General features: G+C 38.7%; 1 protein-coding gene across 3 annotated transcripts in view; it reads left to right on the top strand.

Moving 5' to 3' along the window:
• unc5db (unc-5 netrin receptor Db) overlaps positions 1-18,166 on the top strand; it is a 280,431-nt gene that overhangs the window by 142,172 nt on the left and 120,093 nt on the right. For all 3 annotated transcript variants that reach the window (XM_005748230.1, XM_005748231.1, XM_013914697.1), the window contains exons 3-4: positions 13,041-13,184; positions 16,193-16,296. In XM_005748230.1, coding sequence (XP_005748287.1) covers positions 13,041-13,184; positions 16,193-16,296 — 248 coding nt within the window. The remainder of the gene's footprint in view (positions 1-13,040; positions 13,185-16,192; positions 16,297-18,166) is intronic.

Genomic DNA, 18,166 nt, shown 5'->3' on the forward strand with positions numbered 1-18,166 from the left:
TACATTTTACTTTGGAGTCACTTTGGTTTTTCTGAAGTGATATAATGGACAGAAAAAATGCTTAAATGAGGGGAGCGCAGTTCACCACCCCTGTCAGCATTTCATCTGTGGTAGCCATGACAATGCTGCAGCATCTTAGAGCAGTTTAGATAGGTAATCCCCCTATTTTACTGGTCAGGAATTTTGTTTACTGTAAACTGGAGTGGAACAAGGAATCTTGAATAGGATGAATGTGGATAATAACCGTCAAAGTTGAATATTCTAACTAGAATATTAATAATCTGATTTGTTCATCATAATTCATGGATGTCGGTCTCTTCCACTTTGGATTTTCAGGGTTGTACACAGCCATTGCTCTGGTGGTCCCGGCTTACTTTTGGCAAAATACTTCTAATGACCAGAAGCTTTTTTTATCCTGTGGGTTTAATGTGAGCTGTGCATCAGGCAGTTTAGTGTGTGTACGTGCTACTCAGCTTGTAATTCATGACATTTTTAATGCAAAATTGCTCTACTAAACCCAAGGAGAAAAAATATTTCATCTATACTTCAGACTTTTACTTTTACTAGAATCTGGTCTTCAGTTTGACCTACGATTTTTGTAAAGATCCCCTCTAGACTCTTGTGTCAGGTGCTATGTTTTTCTGTAACAGACAGGTATCTTCAGGAAAATAAGTAATTTTTAGAACATTTATTGTATTTCTGCCTTCCAAACTGAATCCTTTAGACATTACCCTGTTGGGGATGACCATCCATCAATCTGTCTATTCATGTCTCTTGCAATAATGCAAGAATTCATATGCCAGTTATACACACAATTTTATATAATTTGTGAGATTCAACAAGGTAAAAGATTAAGTGATTACTTAGGTATCCAAGGTTTGCCTCATGTGCTTGACAGGGGCCTATAGACTTGAGGCAGGAAGTAGTATTCATAGAAAAAAAAACTAAGAACTGTTTGTTTTTTCACACAATAAATGCCAGAAACCTAATTGCACATGAGTCTTCAGTAAAATACATTAGCAATGGTTCTGTAATGTTTACATGAGAAGTTATAAAGCTTTAAATAGAGGAATGTTAAATCGGGGAAAGTGGTCCAAAACAGCAGCTGTAGAAAGGGGTTAAGGTTGTTAACCTCTCTTGACAGCGAAAGCTAGTGTTGTAATTAGCTGTGCTGCTGCCACCACTTGACACACTTATGTTGCAAACATTACAATTAGCTGCGTGACTACTTTCAGTCTGTAGTCAAGTTGCAAATTACAGCTATGCCTGCTTTCAAAATACACAGTTTTTTTTCTACATGGATGCATGGTGAACTGATTATTAAATAAATGGCTGGACAGAATATGACTAAAACATTTGACAAAGGCTGTTCTTTTGTATTAATTATAGATAACGTAATGAATGAGCGGAGTTGGAGTGTTTCTGATAAAGAGCACATATACTCGTGTCATGCTCACTGATCTGCATACAGGATGTACTGTCATTCATTAGTGAGAAATGAGTGTTGGCGCACATACTGTAACCTACCGCAACATGTTAAGGTCTTAATAAATAAAGCTGTTGTGTTTTTAGTTTGATTAGCTTTATTCATATGCAGGCACATGACAGCAGACCACGACAAGCGGGGTAGCTAAGAGCCACCTGTCCACCGAGTGTTGTATGCGTGCATAAAGAGGATCAGTACCACTTCTGAAAAGTGTTAAAAACCGAGATAACAAAAAGTGGTTTACCTAAGAAATATCCAGATAAGAACCCATCAATATACATCATGTGGACACAAGCACTGGGCCACACCTCTTAATCTTTAAATACAGGTGTTTTCAGCACCCAGAGCTTGATGGCATGGAGCCCAGCAACTCGTGTAGGTCTAATGTGTAGATGGCACATTGCTTTTGTCTATCTAGTATATAAGAACAGAATGTTCATTAGTGGGCAAAGTGGAGGAGTGACTGAATGGAGTGGGTGGTTTCCTCCTGGACTGCCAAGATAATCAATTTGATGACACATATTTTATTATCTGTTCTTTACTGTATTTTTTGCACCATAGAGAGATGTTTAATGAGTAAAAAGAGAGTCTGGTACATAGTTTGTCAAACCTGTCAACTTGCCATCGTCATAATTTACTTGCAGTTCGATAAGATTAGGTATAAATTCACAGATTATTTCCAACATATGCATTTTAATAGAGCGCTATGATAAGATGTCAGTTCCTCAGTCACTGTGCTTATTGCATTCATAAGCCCTGACAGAATAATTAGTTATCATTGGAGTTTGGCTAAACCTACATACACTGTGCTAGTGCTGTGCACCTGTGGACTATTTTGAGCACAACAAAACTTTTGTAATGCTCTGTGTTGTGACCAGTTGTGCTTGTGCTCGTCATGATGGACGTTGACTGTTACTGCTGGTAAGAGCTGCAATCTCCAATTATAACCAAAAAACAAAGAGCAATTGTCATGTGAAAAATCTTCAGTGTCTAAGCCTAAAACCAGTGCATTAGACCAGATGGCTTTCGGGTTTGTTTGTTTGTTTGTTTGTTTGTTTGTTTGGGGATTTTAAAATTTATTTTGTGTAACTTTGTAGAGTTGTGCATTTTAAAATCGTTCCTAAAGGTCAGACTTTCACCATGGAGTTCCACTCGGTTGTTTTCAGATATGTGACAGACAATTGCAGCTGAACTGCATGCACTCAAAGTGACCTGTTAACTGAACACAGTCTTTACTCACCACATATCCTACACATAATCAGTGTTTGTCTAACGTATTAAAAAAATAACATGTGTTGGGATTAAATTATTTGAAGTGCCTCAATTCTATGCTTTATATTAACTAAAATACCATATAACCATATAGTGTAGTATTAAGTAGGCATGGCCCTGAAAATAAAGGCATTAGACTACGTGTCCTTGGGGGGTAGAAAGCTGTAGACTCTCGCCCACACTTGCCTGGAAGAAAGTAGATAACAGACGACCATCTTCTAGTGGAAAGTTACTGAAACACTGTTGTTTAGACTAGAAAGGGACCAGTAGATTGAATGTTTGATTGTAATTGATTGTTTATTTTGAGAAAAACAGGAATGGGATATTACACTGTTTTATGATGCGTTATACTGCTGATTTATAAGAAATACTGAGAATCATGGCCTTATTTGTCTGATTAGAAAGAACAAAACATACTGCGCAGCAAGCCAAAGTCATAACTTAGGCTCACTGAGAGAGAGAAAGAGTTCGGAGGGGGGCGAAGCTATAAGAATGTGAGAAACGGTCAGACACTTCGAGATTTTGCCAGACACCCTCCCGTGCACATCTCCCATCCGGACATCTGTAATGCTCAAAGTGTTTATGTGGAATAATGAGAATTGTATTGATTAAACTGATTGTTGATTGAGCATTAAACACCGAGTGTTGCTCTTCCTTCAGCCCAAAGATGAAAGATTTGGGATATTTAACACATGTTACAGTATTCACATTAGATTTGTCAGTAACGCAATAAAGTACTAAATTCATTACATTACAGCTACAACTATAACTACAACACTCAGCGGATTTCAGTTTGTGTTGGGGAGAAGGAAAATGGTGGAATGGTCTATAGTGAATGTGTGAACATTTTTAGTTTTATTGCACAAAAGGACAAGAGCGCAACGGTAAAGTGCAAACTGCATCCAGGACAGAAACAGCAGCATTATACTGCTAACAAAACTTCAGCTCTTCACAAGCATTTGTATGCTAACACAAAGGAACATTCAAAATGAGATGTAAGGTACACTAACCACCAGAGGCAATCCTGCACAAATGCAGGTTGTTAGAACACAGTTGTTATAGAGGGATTTAAAAACTGGAGGAGAGAGCAGCTATATTCATTCCTGGTATGGTTTATTATTGTCTTTCTTGAAATTGTAGGACTTCGTGATCACATCTTGCAAAGAGTCCCCAATAACTGAAAACAATGTCCAAATGATTCCCATTCATCAGCTTTCTTCCACTTATTCAATTCAGGGGGGTGGGTCATATGTTTTTAGGAAGCTAGAGTATCCAGAAAAAAAAACTCACAAAGACATAGGGAGAACATGCACATGCAGACAGGAAGGTGAATTTAAACCCAGGATGTTCTTGCTGTGAAGCAAGAAGGCTAAACAATGCACTGACATGCATGAGTTCAACAGCGGTGATACAGGATAATTAGGAAAAACGTAGATGAAATAACTCTCTGGTATGTAACACTCTCTGAAACTAGCCAAAGTACACTGGCTCAAGTCCAGGTGTTGAAACTACACCTTTTACATTTTTCATTTCTGAGCTCAAAGTAGCCCAAAGCTGCACACCCAAACACAGATGGATCTGGCTGTCATTACTGTGCCAGAGCACCGGAGACGGGAACACTGGGCCAGAGCCAAAACCCAGTGTTTTCTCTGAGACTCACCAAAAATTAGCTGTTGACATAAACAGCCAAATGCACCAACACTTTGTCTCACTGGTTATATTTGTATTATTTTGCTTAAAGTCAGTGTGATTGACATAGAATTTAATGGTATAGTGCTTCTAGTGGTGACAGTGTCCTTTGTTGATTTGCTGTGAACATCCACATGCATTCTAATTAAATACCAGTTCATTATGTTTATATTTACATCTCCCTCATGAGCATGCAGTTGGTGGAATCCTTTTAAAAGGATCAAGTCTCTGACTTAACCACACTGAGGGGGTGGTGGATGGGATAGGGGTCTGTGAGCACTAACAAACACTAAACATTGAATGTATATGTAACTTATCATCAAACTGCCGAGCTATCAACAGCTTTAGAATGCCTTTGGAGTCCTCAGTAACTTATTATCTGATCAAGTAAATTCTAAACAATGCCACACTAAAGGCAGGTACATATGAAGAAAAGGCTTCTTTTGAGTTTATAGTGGCACGTACCTCACTGACACTGGCAATCAAGTGAACATTTGAAAGAAATTATTTCACATCTTTCTTTTTGTGCTCGTTATTGGTTGGCATCACATGAGGTGAAAACGCTCCCTGCAGTACATGTGCTATGACAGTCGCCCCTGGCACAAACAGGTGCCCTGATAATGGCTTCTTTTGAGTAAACACAGATTTATTATCGGGAGAACCTCATTTCTCAAAATCACTGCAACAGTTTGCATCCCATTGTGAAATAAATGAAACTCCTGCAACTTGGTTCCCTCGGTAGGTGTCCATAAATCTTTATAACAAATCTATCAAAAATGACAGTCCTCCTAATCATGACTCAAAATAAGCATTTTTCTTCAGTATCAGAACCAATTCAGTATTTGTCTATACTTCCCAGCCATTGCTCGACTGCTAACTGGAACTGCTATGGAGCAAGACTTTTTAATATGTGACAAAGTGTAGGAAAATGCAAATGATGCTCACTGACGCCCACACTGGTTAAATGGGTGGATACCTGATGTGATGAGAGATCTTCTGACAAACATTCTTTGTAATAATAACCTAATGAAAGCAAATAGCAAATAAAATCACAATCAAAGTGTAAATGTAAACGGTAACAAATATCGCCCCTGTCTTACCTTTGTGGTTTTTTTCTACTTACCAGCACTCTCATTCATGTCCATGAACAAGCGAATAACTTTGTTACCATTTCACACACTGCCCTTATGCTGTAATGCAAACCATTCTGTATCCAAACCGAACTGGAAAATCGACGTCCATTAGCACAAAACAGTAACTTAAAATTCATAAATATATCATGAACCGTGTTGAATACACCACCAGTCTGCTTCAGTGTCACATTTGGCCCAGCAGTAAAAAAATGGTTTCACACAAATTAAATTAATGTCCTTTTCCTGAAACTAACCAAGAGGTTTACATGCCCGAATACAGTCAAATCTGTCATATGGCAGTGTGAAGCAGGCAGGGTTGAGTACCCAAAATGCTGACTCATATGCAGGACTTAACTCAAAAACATAGCTTTATTGCTGGAAGTATGATTGCAGAAACCAAACTGAGAGAGACTAGAAAATGAACTAACAAGCAGAACACACAGCCGGCAAATGAGGGAGATCGTGACACCAGACTGCAGAAACTAAATACAGGAGTGAATCAGAGCAAAGTGAAAACACCTGGGGAACATAGCTGGCAACAATCTAACAGTTGAGACAGGGGGAAGCAAACCTGAACACGTATCGGATACTATCAAAGTAAAACAGGAAGTATGGGGAACACACACATTGAGACACAGACTGACGAAACCCAGGGCGAGAGAGCAAGGGACGAGAAAGTGCTGCTAAAAATACTAAGTCTATGTAGTTCATACTTTAAAAGCACCTGCATATATAATAACACTGTGTTAAAATTGCTGTATTGATGTCCACACATATATTTAGATGTATACTGGGTTTTTAAATGAGGCCAGTCTTTTTTAAGTGAGGCTACTAAAGTCTAATCCTGAGCTGACTTTTCCCTCTCCTGAGCAGTGGACCAGTGTTTTGGCTTTGCCACTACATTGAGCAGATATGGCCATTTTCACAAAAGTCTAATATTGATCTATGGGACAGCAGCCCATTCCTATTTTGCCTTTACTGTATGGTTATCAGAAAAGAACCAGAGGCAGTGTGTGGATGGAGTAAAAGATGAAAAAGGTTTTTTACTGGACTCTCTTAAAGCAGATTTTTTAAATGATCGCAATGCACCATTTTAATGAAGTTCTTGTCATTGAAATCCATTTTAATAAACTAGACTAAGGCAGAGCTACCACTGCGACAATCTCACTTGCACTGGACCTCAGAACGGGGAAATATTGCTCTCATTCCAGCTGCTTTGCCCATCTTTCTCTGAGTGATTCAGCTGTTTTGGATGGATTTATCAAGTGACTCGGAAAACTGCAAAAGAGTGAGAAGAGGATTGGGGAGGAGAGCTGATCAAGTGGTTTACTCTAATGAGGCCTGTCAACAGTGTTCTGCCTATAAACAAATAGGGTTGACAGATGACACAATGGTGGCAGTCGTTCCCTTCTCTCCAGCTAACCACCTGTCGATGTCGCTTTGGACTCCAGTAAATGTGTTGCTTTGTCAAAAAAGCTTACGGCCACTTTCTCTCTCTCGCTCTCGCTCACTCTCTCTCACACAATCAGTCTTGCTTGCTCTTCCACTTCTGTTAAACTCAGCCTCAAATTTTTTAGGGCATCGCAGAAAGTCATTAGTTATTATTTGCTTTGCTGTCTCTCTTCCCACACAGATGCTGTCACTTGACAGCTCTCTGCCTGTGCTCAAGAAATTATGAATTATGCCTGTGTCTCACTCTCTACAAGGACGGCAAATGGGAAGCACCAACCATAGAGTTTCTTCTTTGTTTATTGCGTTCTCAACCCCCACCCCCCCAAAAAAGACACCAACTCACGGCCTGTCAATCTTAACTACCACAGTTACCAAAATTGCACCGATTGCACCATATTGTGACAAACTGCCTAATTTGTATCAGCGTTTCAAGACTTGTGAGTTTCACAAAGAGAAAGAAGCTCACTTTTTCTGTTGTTGTTTTCATTTGTATCCAGCAAAGTGGAGACCACCCGCCATGAAATGTTCTCCATTTCTTAATTTTACCCCAAACACCAGCATGGAGTCATCGCCGTTGCCCCAATGCCATTCATTCAGGTTTGATTGGTATTCATTCAGAAGTCTGCTCAGTGCGTCGCAAGCTGTGCAGCCTCAGTATGAAGCTGTTTGACTTTAGTAAGAGCATGTCAGATTAAAATGTAATTCATCAGAGAGATTGGAGGCATAAGAGTCAGGGCAGGCTTTTGGTCTCTTGCAGTTCCCAGCACATTGCATATTTGGCTCTTTAATCCAGTGGTGGGTATAAGGCCCGGAGGCTCCAAAAGGCTCTGAGAAAACACATGTGACAGGCCCTAAGCCGATGACTCACATTAAATATGGGTGCTGTATACCCATTTGAAGCCATATGAGAGGATGGCAAACAACTGGGGGCTTGCAGCTTGTTGCCTAAGAGGATTTTCAAATAGACTGGATTTTTTTCCCTCACATTCTTTTATGCATTCAATATAATAAGAGCATTGTGCAGTTTGCTGTGGTCACATTGGGTTTTTGTGTTATATAATGTAGTATATTATCGTGGTGTCACTTGCACACGAAGCCTCTATACATCGTTACGTGTAGTTCAGATTATTAATGCTAATTCTTCTATAGATGATTTAGCTACATACTGCATGGTTGCCCGGGGCTCTGTGTTTCTGCCAATTTCCTTAGTGATGCTAGCATAGAGAAGCAGAAAGCACTGATTTAGGAAGTGTGTCAGTCCTTCCTAAGAACTTGTGCATAACTAATCCCGTAAACCCATTGATCACTGACGCAAGCCTTTAGACATATCGAGATATCGATTACAGATTCTTAAAGATGCTTATTTAGCATACAGGGCTTTCCCTTTTAACTGCAGCTTAGCACATGACCTAAACAGAGGCCTATTTCCAGCCTATAAATGCTTCATTAAGACCTGACCCACATGAACACTGCTAATACTGGTACTCTCATGAAATCATATCAAAACCCAAGTTCTGAAGGTTCATTTTGGGCATCAGAATGGATGTAGGAAAGGCAATGCCAGTTGACCCACAAGTTCAGGCAGGCCCCAAAGTCAAGCTCTGCTGCAATCCCAGCAGATCAACTGATCTCAGTGCCAGCCCACAATCAGCTGATAGTTCAGCTGATACATTTCTATGAAGCCACACAGGGCACACTATTTAACCTTGTGTTAGCCCGCCCACAATTGCTGCACATCTGTGGGTCACTTTGCAGCCCATCTTTCATTTCTGATTCATTGGATTAAAATCTAAAGGGTTTAGGTGAAGTCTCATGCATTATGTATGCATGTCTCTATAATCTCCAAATACATTATGTACTCCTAGAGTAAATTAACCTGGTGTTATGAATAGTGCAAGCCCACCTAAAAAGGAACCAAGAGTTTCCCTTTGAGTGGGACCAGTTTGAAATTTTACTTTATCTCTGGTTTTGCAATTATTCTCACTTCTAATTGATTCAATTTAAGAAAAGCTCCTTTCTCTAAGATCCCAGAGGACTGACATTTTACATGTGTTTGCATGTCAGAGATTCCTTAACTTTAAAACGTAACTATAGATCATGATAACATCTTGTATCATGCCGTTTTCTGAGTGAGGACAGTCCAGCTATGTTGTATTGAAGTTTCACCAGTAGCGCAGACACAGATCCCACAATATTTATCTTAAAATGAAATTAAACAATATAATATAAAGAAGTAAGAATATCGCACTACATTTTTAAAAGAAGACTAACAATTAGATGAGCGTTGTTTATTGAAGCTTGCATATTCTGCATTCTTTCCAGCCGAAGTGGAACTCTAACACAACACTTTTATGCTGATTACAGAAAGTTAAACACTTGCATTAATAATTTTTTTAAAGAGTCAAGTAATTGAAGGAGAAAACTAATTTGGATTATTTTTTTTCTAAATCTCTAATTGGCAGTAAAGACATTCTGATTCTGGTATTAGTGAATTAAACATACTGCAAAGGTATCAATGTCATTACTGCATGAAAAGAAAAATTACATGGTCACCAGATACCTGTATTTATGAAAAAAGTATTTAAATAATTGATGCAGCATCAGTAATTCTAAATAACGCATTGATCAATGTTGATTAGTCAAAAATTTCTAATTATTTAATACAAAAATAAAGTTAAAATACTATTTGCTAGTCTACAGTGTAATTCGAGAGTGGACTTAAAAATTAGCTCTCCCTCAAGAGTGACAAAAGAAAACAATAACACTGTGGACCAGTCACAGTTTCTTTATTAAGCTGTCCTCAAGTGAGATCCCCTAAAACAGCTAAAACCAGGAAGTAGAGTAGTTGAATGATTTATATTGTGAAGTTGAAGTTCACTTCAATTCAGTTTAATTGCAGTCTTATTTACACGACGACACTTGCCTAAAAGCACTTTATATGGTAAAGTAAAGACTCTATAACTCCTCCAAGATGTGTTAATCAATCTGGATAAAACTTGCTATATAAACTCCCTATGGGACCAGGATCATCAGTGTCTATGCAGCAATATTTAGTGGAGCGTGTGTGTCTGTGATCAAGTGTTCATCAAACAGGTATTACAATGGTACTTGTAACTGATTACTTGGCTTTAAACATAAAATATGTAGCTTACAAGAACAATAAATATGTATTTATTATTCATTTTTCATCTCTTGTTGTTTATGAACAGCCATTTTTGCCAACTGATTACAGGCTACTTATTCAAGTGTGTGTTTGGGTTTATAAAAAGTAGCCTGCACTACTTTGTAAAAAGTGAAGCTGTCAGTGTTTTATTTTATTTCCAGAAGTCAATACCAATAGGGCTCTCCAGTTGCAGTCTTTTAAAATTGTTTTGTATCTTCATGATGTTTGCCTATCAATTTTTTTGCCTTGGAACAGTCAGTCTCCTATGTACGTTCTCCATCACTAGAACAAAGTCTTCATCTTAAATCGTTCGAAGAGGCAATCCTGTCCGATCCATTTTGCTATGTCTAGCTCTGTTGTTCTTTAGTGCTACGTCTGTACTTTGAAGCACTTACTTGAAATATTGCACACCAGCTTCATTTGCACTCAGTGACTGTCCTTGTCATTGGAGGCTTTCGATATCTGTGAGACTGAATAAAGTTGTTTGTTTTTAAATCAATTTCTTCTGACTTTTTATTCTCTCACCCACTCCCTTCTCTCACGTACACACACAAAAGTTGTCTCTGTTCTTCTGCTTCTTCCTCTCATCATATATCTTGCTATAAGTATGCTACACTTATTTAAGTATGTGCTCATCTTTTTCATCAATATTTGTCTTAATTTGAAAAAAAAAACTATTTCATTCACTACATGTTGAATGTCAGTCTTACAATCAAAGTGCAGCAGTGCTTTATATATGAAATATGTAATAATTATATTTCCCGCAATATCGATCGATCGATCGATCGATATGGAACTTTTTGGATTGTATTAGAGATCAACTTCTATACCTGCTGCCAGTTAGAAGATTTTTTCCTTAAGTGGTAGTACAGGAATCAAGAACCAGTTTTTGTAGAGAACCAGTTCCCAGTAGTCTACTTCCGTGGAATTGTTAGTCGTCTTTGTTCCTGATCCAGTTTATCCCACTTACTTGCACTGACACAATCAGCTGATTTCAGTTTGTATGCTGGAGGAGAAAAATAGTGGCACATTCTACAGCTTGGATATGGATGTTTTATTTTTATTGCAGAAAAGGAAGAGAGGACGATGGTAAAGTGAAAACTGCATTCAGGACAGAAACAACTACATTATACTGCTAAGTCAACTTCGACTTTTTACAAGCACCTGTACAGACAACATGCTAATGCTAAGTTAGCCAAGATCTCATAGTGACATTAAATCTGAGTGAATGCTGACCCCACCCCAGCAACCAGACCCTGAAGCACAACAGGAAACTAATGGATGAGCAGTCAGGCTGCAGCCTCTGTTTCTACCTGTTCACAGTTCTACAGCAGAATGACTGTTGAGATCACTTTGAAGTCTCTTTGTGCTGGTTTTCATCTTTCGGTGTGTGTTGTTGGCTTTATGTTCCTACCTAAATACTGAGAGAAAGATCATATGTGTGTTCTCATTAGGACAGGAATTTGTGTTAGTGTGTGAGATTTGACCACACAGCATCTAATTAATTTGCATGAATGTAATGTATTTGATATGCTGCTTGGAGATGGTGGTGACTCTCATAGTTGCACCAGTGGGAACCCAATAAGAATTGATAATTAATCAAATTGATAAGCAATACAGATAATGCAATTGGAATCTCTAAATTCTTATCATTTCCCATTCCCAGTCCATGAACTGGAGGTTAAACTTAAGCTTATGTATTTAAGGACTAAAAATGTGTAGCCAGCCAGAAAGGACATCAAAGATGACTGACCTGGCTTCTTTTTTACTACACCTTCCACATTTCCAAATCTGAAAGAAACAGTTAGAGAATACTGCTCTTTGAACAGCATGGAAAGCTGTGCTTACTAATTCAGAAAAAGAAGAAGAAGAGACTTCATGGATGGAAGGATTGTGGTAAAATAAAAATAAAAAAAAGTATCAAAAGGTATTTCTATAGCACATAAAATACAACAAAGTTGACCAAAGTGCTTCACAGTCGGTCAGAGCAATAGCATAAGACAGAATAAAAAAAAGAAACAGTTAAAAGGAGGGCAGAAAACAATATGACAATTGTTTGAAACAAAAACTAGCCATGAAATAACATACTAGTTTGAATCAAAAGCCAGACTAAAATAATAAGTTTTAAGATGCAATTTAAAAGACTGGATGGACTCGGAGGAACGAATATAAGGAGGGAGGTTATTCCAGAGTCTGGGAGCTACGACAGCAAAGGCCCGATCACCTCTGGACTTCAGGCAAGACCTCGGTTGCGTCCGGAGCATTTGATTGGAAGATCTAAGTGCCTTATTAGGGATAATAAGGCACAGTTATTGAAGGGAACGAAGGGCAGTTATTGGTCACTGAATATTTATTATTTATATTTATTTTGAATTTTTTCTGAATTCACTAAAAATACTTTCAAGTTCCCTGCAACATAAATTGCAACAATTTGTAGATCAAGGAAGTGCAACTCAAAAAGTATTTGCTTTTGGAACTGTACAGTGCATAAAAGGATAAAGTCCAGTTTTACCTTTTCACATTATGGTCTTACTAATAGTACAGTGACTCCCTGAGCTGTTCCTTTGTTTTAGATTTATGTCATGTTAGAAGTAACAAATATATTGCACATATGGCACATCTTCTCGTAACAAATGCCACAGATTCAAACAACTGGCAGAAACGTCTTAATAATTTTAGAAAATAATTAAACTTAACTTGATTCAGCACAGCACTTTAGGTGTTTTTCAGTGGTCCCAAATGCAGGGTATCAAAACTCTAATTGAATCTAATCTAATCTAAGGTGTGCAACACTACACATAGGCACACGGAGTTGCTAACTCTCTTACCTTCTCTGTTGATCCAGGACTGAAGGTGCGTGAAGTGATGATCAACGTGTCACGCCAGCAGGTGGAAGATTTCCATGGCCCCGAGGACTACTGGTGTCTCTGTGTTGCCTGGAGCCACTTGGGCACATCCAAGAGTCGAAAGGCTACTGTTCGCATCGCTTGTGAGTTTGCAACTCTCCCCTAAGATGTGAAAATTTAGGGCATGAATTTTCAAGTTTATGTAAAAGAGAAATGGTATAAAGACTCAAAGTTTTAACAGCAAACTTGTGACTTTAGTTTTGGCTTGCAATCTTGATTGCAAGATTGAATGAAATGACTGAATAAACATACAACATATTTTAGAGAAGATGTTCATTAAACACAAAAGAACTATAGATGATAACCAATCGTGCATATATGACTCTTCCATTTTATCTCAAAATCAGTCCTTTTCCTATACTGCAGGGTACTTCATGATGCTATAGATGTCACCACATTTGGTCCATAAATATGATTTATACTTTTATTTTGAGGGCATCTCCTCCAATTTACACATCAAAGTGTGTGCTGGGGAGTGCAAGTGCATATGTGGAAAAGGGGCATAAAGGCTTTTCTGTCTCCAAAGGGAGCCATGTGAAGTTTGATAAATGTGATGATACTTGTGTCAGCATTGTTTGTGGGAGAAGACTGCAAGATTGAAAATGAAAAATAATCTGGGGGTGTGGAGTTAGAAGAAAGGGGATTTACTGGGGCTCATCTCTGCTTGAGGCTAGAGGATAAGGATATATTAGCTGCTACTACCTTGACACAATGAAACCTCTGAGCAAACTGCCAGTGGTACCCAGGGTTTCTGGGTATTGTAGGCAAAAAGATATGTAAAGCTAAATCAATGGAGAACTCTTTAAATGGTTCTTGTAATGAGCTGCATGTTGACCCTGATAAGACCCATGGACTAAAACAAAGTTTACAAGTATACAAACTACACTGCACAAGTTCAGCTGAGAAATGTAAAGGCTTGAACCTGCACAGACATCCAGCTGTTTCTTTGTCACTAATAGATCAACGGATAAAAGAGAGATGACATAAAGTCCTCAAGCACATTGAATTATAGTATGACTAGCTCTCGGGTACTGGAAAAGTGATTTTTCCCCACATAGGTCTGTGTGATAGCTTTATAATGACATCAAATGACCACTCAGACCTCTCTGACATATGATTTACAGCATCTGTTCCCAACAAAGGACAACAACCCTGTTTCATTGGACCAAAATCTGTGACCATGGCAGCAAAAACTTTTTATCAAATGAATAATTAATTCCCACAAAATAATATTGTCTAACCAAGTGGGATGCTTTTTTTATTTACAGCTACTGGTGTCCAGCAACCAATACTGTTTTCAATTTTTAGAGCTCAAATCTGAAGGTGTGGAGTGAAAAAGACATGTATTTGGCAAGGTTCATGTCTACTTGACACTGCTATGCTGGTAGAGGTAATGCCAGGATAACGTGAACTTCTGATGGAATCGTGGGCTGTATTCAGAACAAGCACAATGGCACTCACAGTCCAAGTTATGAAGCTTCAAGCTGAGTGCTTTTAATGTTGGTATTTGTAAATGAGAAGGGACAAACAAGGAGTGGGCTTCACTGAGAAACTGACAAACCACACTCTGCTTTGTCCTGGTTTTTGAGACTAATTAGAACAGTAGTAGCTGAATTGCTCTGTGGGTAATAAGGGCTCCTTTTTCAAAGAAAGAGATTATTTCATGCTAGCTTAGTGGCCCATTATGTTAGCAAACAAAATTATAACCTTCAATCAAAAGTGATCTATTTTTTTGTTAACACTGGTTAAAAAGCATAGAAACACAGAAATACTGAGAGGTTCTGCTGAAAATGTACTTCCTTATCTTATAGTAAGACATTTCAGAGATTCACTGTGTAGTTAAAGGAGAGTTTCACCAGTCTGGCCCAACTGAGGTCAAAGTTTGCTGTATGTAAAGTGACTCTGACATTGATTTATTTATGCAGGCATGTACTCCAAGGGTCTATATATTTAAAAAAAAATACTAGTTAATACAGCATTATAATAACATGACCATGTTATAACAAAATATTTGTGTGTCTCATGTTTTATTCAAGTTTTTTTAACCTTTGGTCCATTTGCTTACTTTATTTAAAGCAGTCTCTGAAGAAAATATTGCACACTCCAACTTCAAAGTTGTAGCGACCAGTTGTATTTAAATAATGCCATATAACAAATTAACAAAACTATCTGGCAAATGATTTACAGTGTCTGTCCCCAAAGAGAGCGGAGTGTACAGACAACAGAGCCCTCTCCTTGGACCAAACTGTGCGAGCGCAACAAGCTGATTTTATCTTGAATTTGATTTTTTAGCAATGAAATAATCAATTCCCAACAAAATGCTCTCAAGTTAGACACAATCAGCTACTTTCAACCACTCCTGTCTGAGACCAATACTGCTGCATGTCAGTAACCTCTAGTTAGAGGTTACAGAATCTGTAAGCCAAGCGAAAGTCAAAATAAATTAAATACAGTAAGAAAGCAACATATTTCTTTTGTCCTTTTGAGAGAAAAAAGAATATGTTTGGCGAATGACAGTAACTGTCGAGCTCTTTATCTACTGAGATTTGGGTGTCACTGTGTTTGCAGTCATTTTACACTGAGTGTAGCTGCCAGCTGAACTGAGGTTTTGACTGCAGGCTCAACACCTTCCCTCCTGTATGTGGATCTTTTACATGCAAGCAACCTCTTGTGATCCCAAGGGTTCATAAAAACCCATTCATAACTGAAGTGAAAATTTCAAAGGCACATTCCTGCTTTATGTTTTAACTGGTTTTCAGTGAATAGCTGCAGCGCAATAAGCTATCAAAGGCAGTTTGGAAAATGGGCCGAATAGGATCTGTCACTATTGTATGCACATGAGTGCCCAGGACGATCATAGCAATCCTGCTCACTTCATCCATCCAGCATATCCTTCAAACCACCTTGTTAACAGATTACCCAGCACAGGGCCATTGGATCCTTTCTATCGTATACAGGCTACATTGGATTTTGAAGGTCGTGGTGTGCAGAGCCAGTGGGGCAAGCCTGCGTGTTAGCTGCTAAAGGGAATTGAGGCCAGGCTGACCATGACACTTGACACCTGACAGCAGCCTCTTATCTCCCCATACAGACCTGAGGAAAAACTTTGAGCAGGACCCCCAGGGGAAGGAGGTGCCAATCAATGGGATGATCGTTCTGCACTGTCGTCCTCCGGAGGGAGTGCCCGCTGCAGAGGTAAGTCCGCTGCTCCTCAGCTCCGCCTGTCCCACAAGAGAAGAAGCTTATACTCCCACTGAGCAGAAAACATACGCATCAGAGCGGATACTTATTCTGTGAGAGTAGCTCTGTGCCACTCAGAAAGTCGATTCTACCTTCAGCTCCTCTTTCTCTGACCTTTAAGAGATTGATATAGTTGTGTTTAGAAACTAGTGATAAGTGCACATAAATATTTGGACACAAAGGCACTGGCTTCAAAGTCAGCTAGACACCTCCTGATGAAGAGGATTCACAATATAGCTTTAAATCCAAACCTCTATCCACAATGTTGTCAATAAGATCTACACATCAGCCTTTCACATGTTCTCTTAGCCATGCAAACCAGAAACATCTGGCTTCAAATGCAGAAGTGGGATGTTGCTCCCTGTCCTCCTGGATTCTGTTGTTTGATCTGTCAGCTTCTACTGCGTGCTCATAAAAGGGTTGATTGTGCCTTGCGGTTACTATATGGATATTCAGGATAGGGATTGCACCACTGCACCTAAGAAATTATTTACAAAGAACAATGGATATTTTTCACTTGTCTGTTATCTGGGCTGAGTTTATTTACATGCACATCGTGTCCCATTTTCTCCCTCAAAGTCTGTTCCTGGGGAGGCTCATATATCACAATTACCATGAGAAACTTCATTAGTTATGGCTTTGATATGATCGCGACCTCTGATCTTCCGCAGCTTTCATTAGTAAATCATAAGAAGACATATGCACCATACTCCAAGAGACAAAAGTAAATCTTTCTTTTCCATATAGCTCGAGTCTTTCTCAAACAAAACTGTCATATTGGTACCAACTGTGTTGTCTTTCTTTGTCATGAATAACGACATAGTTTGGTTTCTAGCGGACGTAAGTCTCATACAGCATTTATCCCTTCTAAAGCTGAGCAATTGCCAGTAGGGCCAAGAACACATTCAGGTTTTCAAGGGTAAGTTCATATCATACCTGTATATCATCTAAAGATTGGATTTCATCCATATTACAAACTCCTGATCCACATTATTTGTTACATTTACTTCAGCATGCAGATTATCAACATGTTTTACTGACAGCAAAAAATCTCAAGACGCGGTCACAGCAACAACTTGGCTTTATGTCTTATGCATTTCATCATCACGTTAAACTTTCTTGACACAGTAATCAAAGTGAAACATATATATCTGCTAATTACTTTTTATGAGTTTAAGCTCAAGAGCACATCACGACCGCGTAGGTGTTCTGATAAGATTTGATTATCTGTATTTATGCTATAATTAGATAGCACACTGACTGCCATCAGATCCTTGCTATGTAGGTGTGGTGTAATTACAGTTTTGTTTCCACCAAATGTCCACCAAAACCATAACCACTTATTAAGTTAGACCTTTTTTTTATTCTAAGCAGGTGCTTTTATCACAGATACAAGGCCTTGGCTTAATAATCAGCCCATCAGTCATAGTAGTTATTGTTGTGTTGTGTCAGTAAGAGCAGATTTCCCTGATATAGTCACCTCAGGTGTGCTCTAGATGCGAGCACAACAGTCGCACCCATACTCTTTCTTCTGAACCTTCTGTTTATGAGGGGCAACTAATCTGAACAAAGTTGCCTTAAAAGAAGTTGGGATGGAGTTGAAAAGGCTTGTTTTAAGGTGAGGATGAATAGGGGAACTGCACCAAGTGTCAGTATATCAGAAAAAAGGATTATTTGAACTGTGTATCAAGCAGAGCTACTCTAAGATCCACAGAGGATGCCATCGCCCACGTCCTACACACCACTCTCAGCCATGTGGACAAGAAACAGGGTAACTATGTGCGAATGCTGTTTGTTGATTACAGTTCAGCGTTTAACACAATAG

This window comes from Pundamilia nyererei, unplaced genomic scaffold, assembly GCF_000239375.1.
Source record: "Pundamilia nyererei isolate P.nyererei 1_Seehausen unplaced genomic scaffold, PunNye1.0 scaffold00217, whole genome shotgun sequence".
Classification (NCBI taxonomy): domain Eukaryota; kingdom Metazoa; phylum Chordata; class Actinopteri; order Cichliformes; family Cichlidae; genus Pundamilia; species Pundamilia nyererei.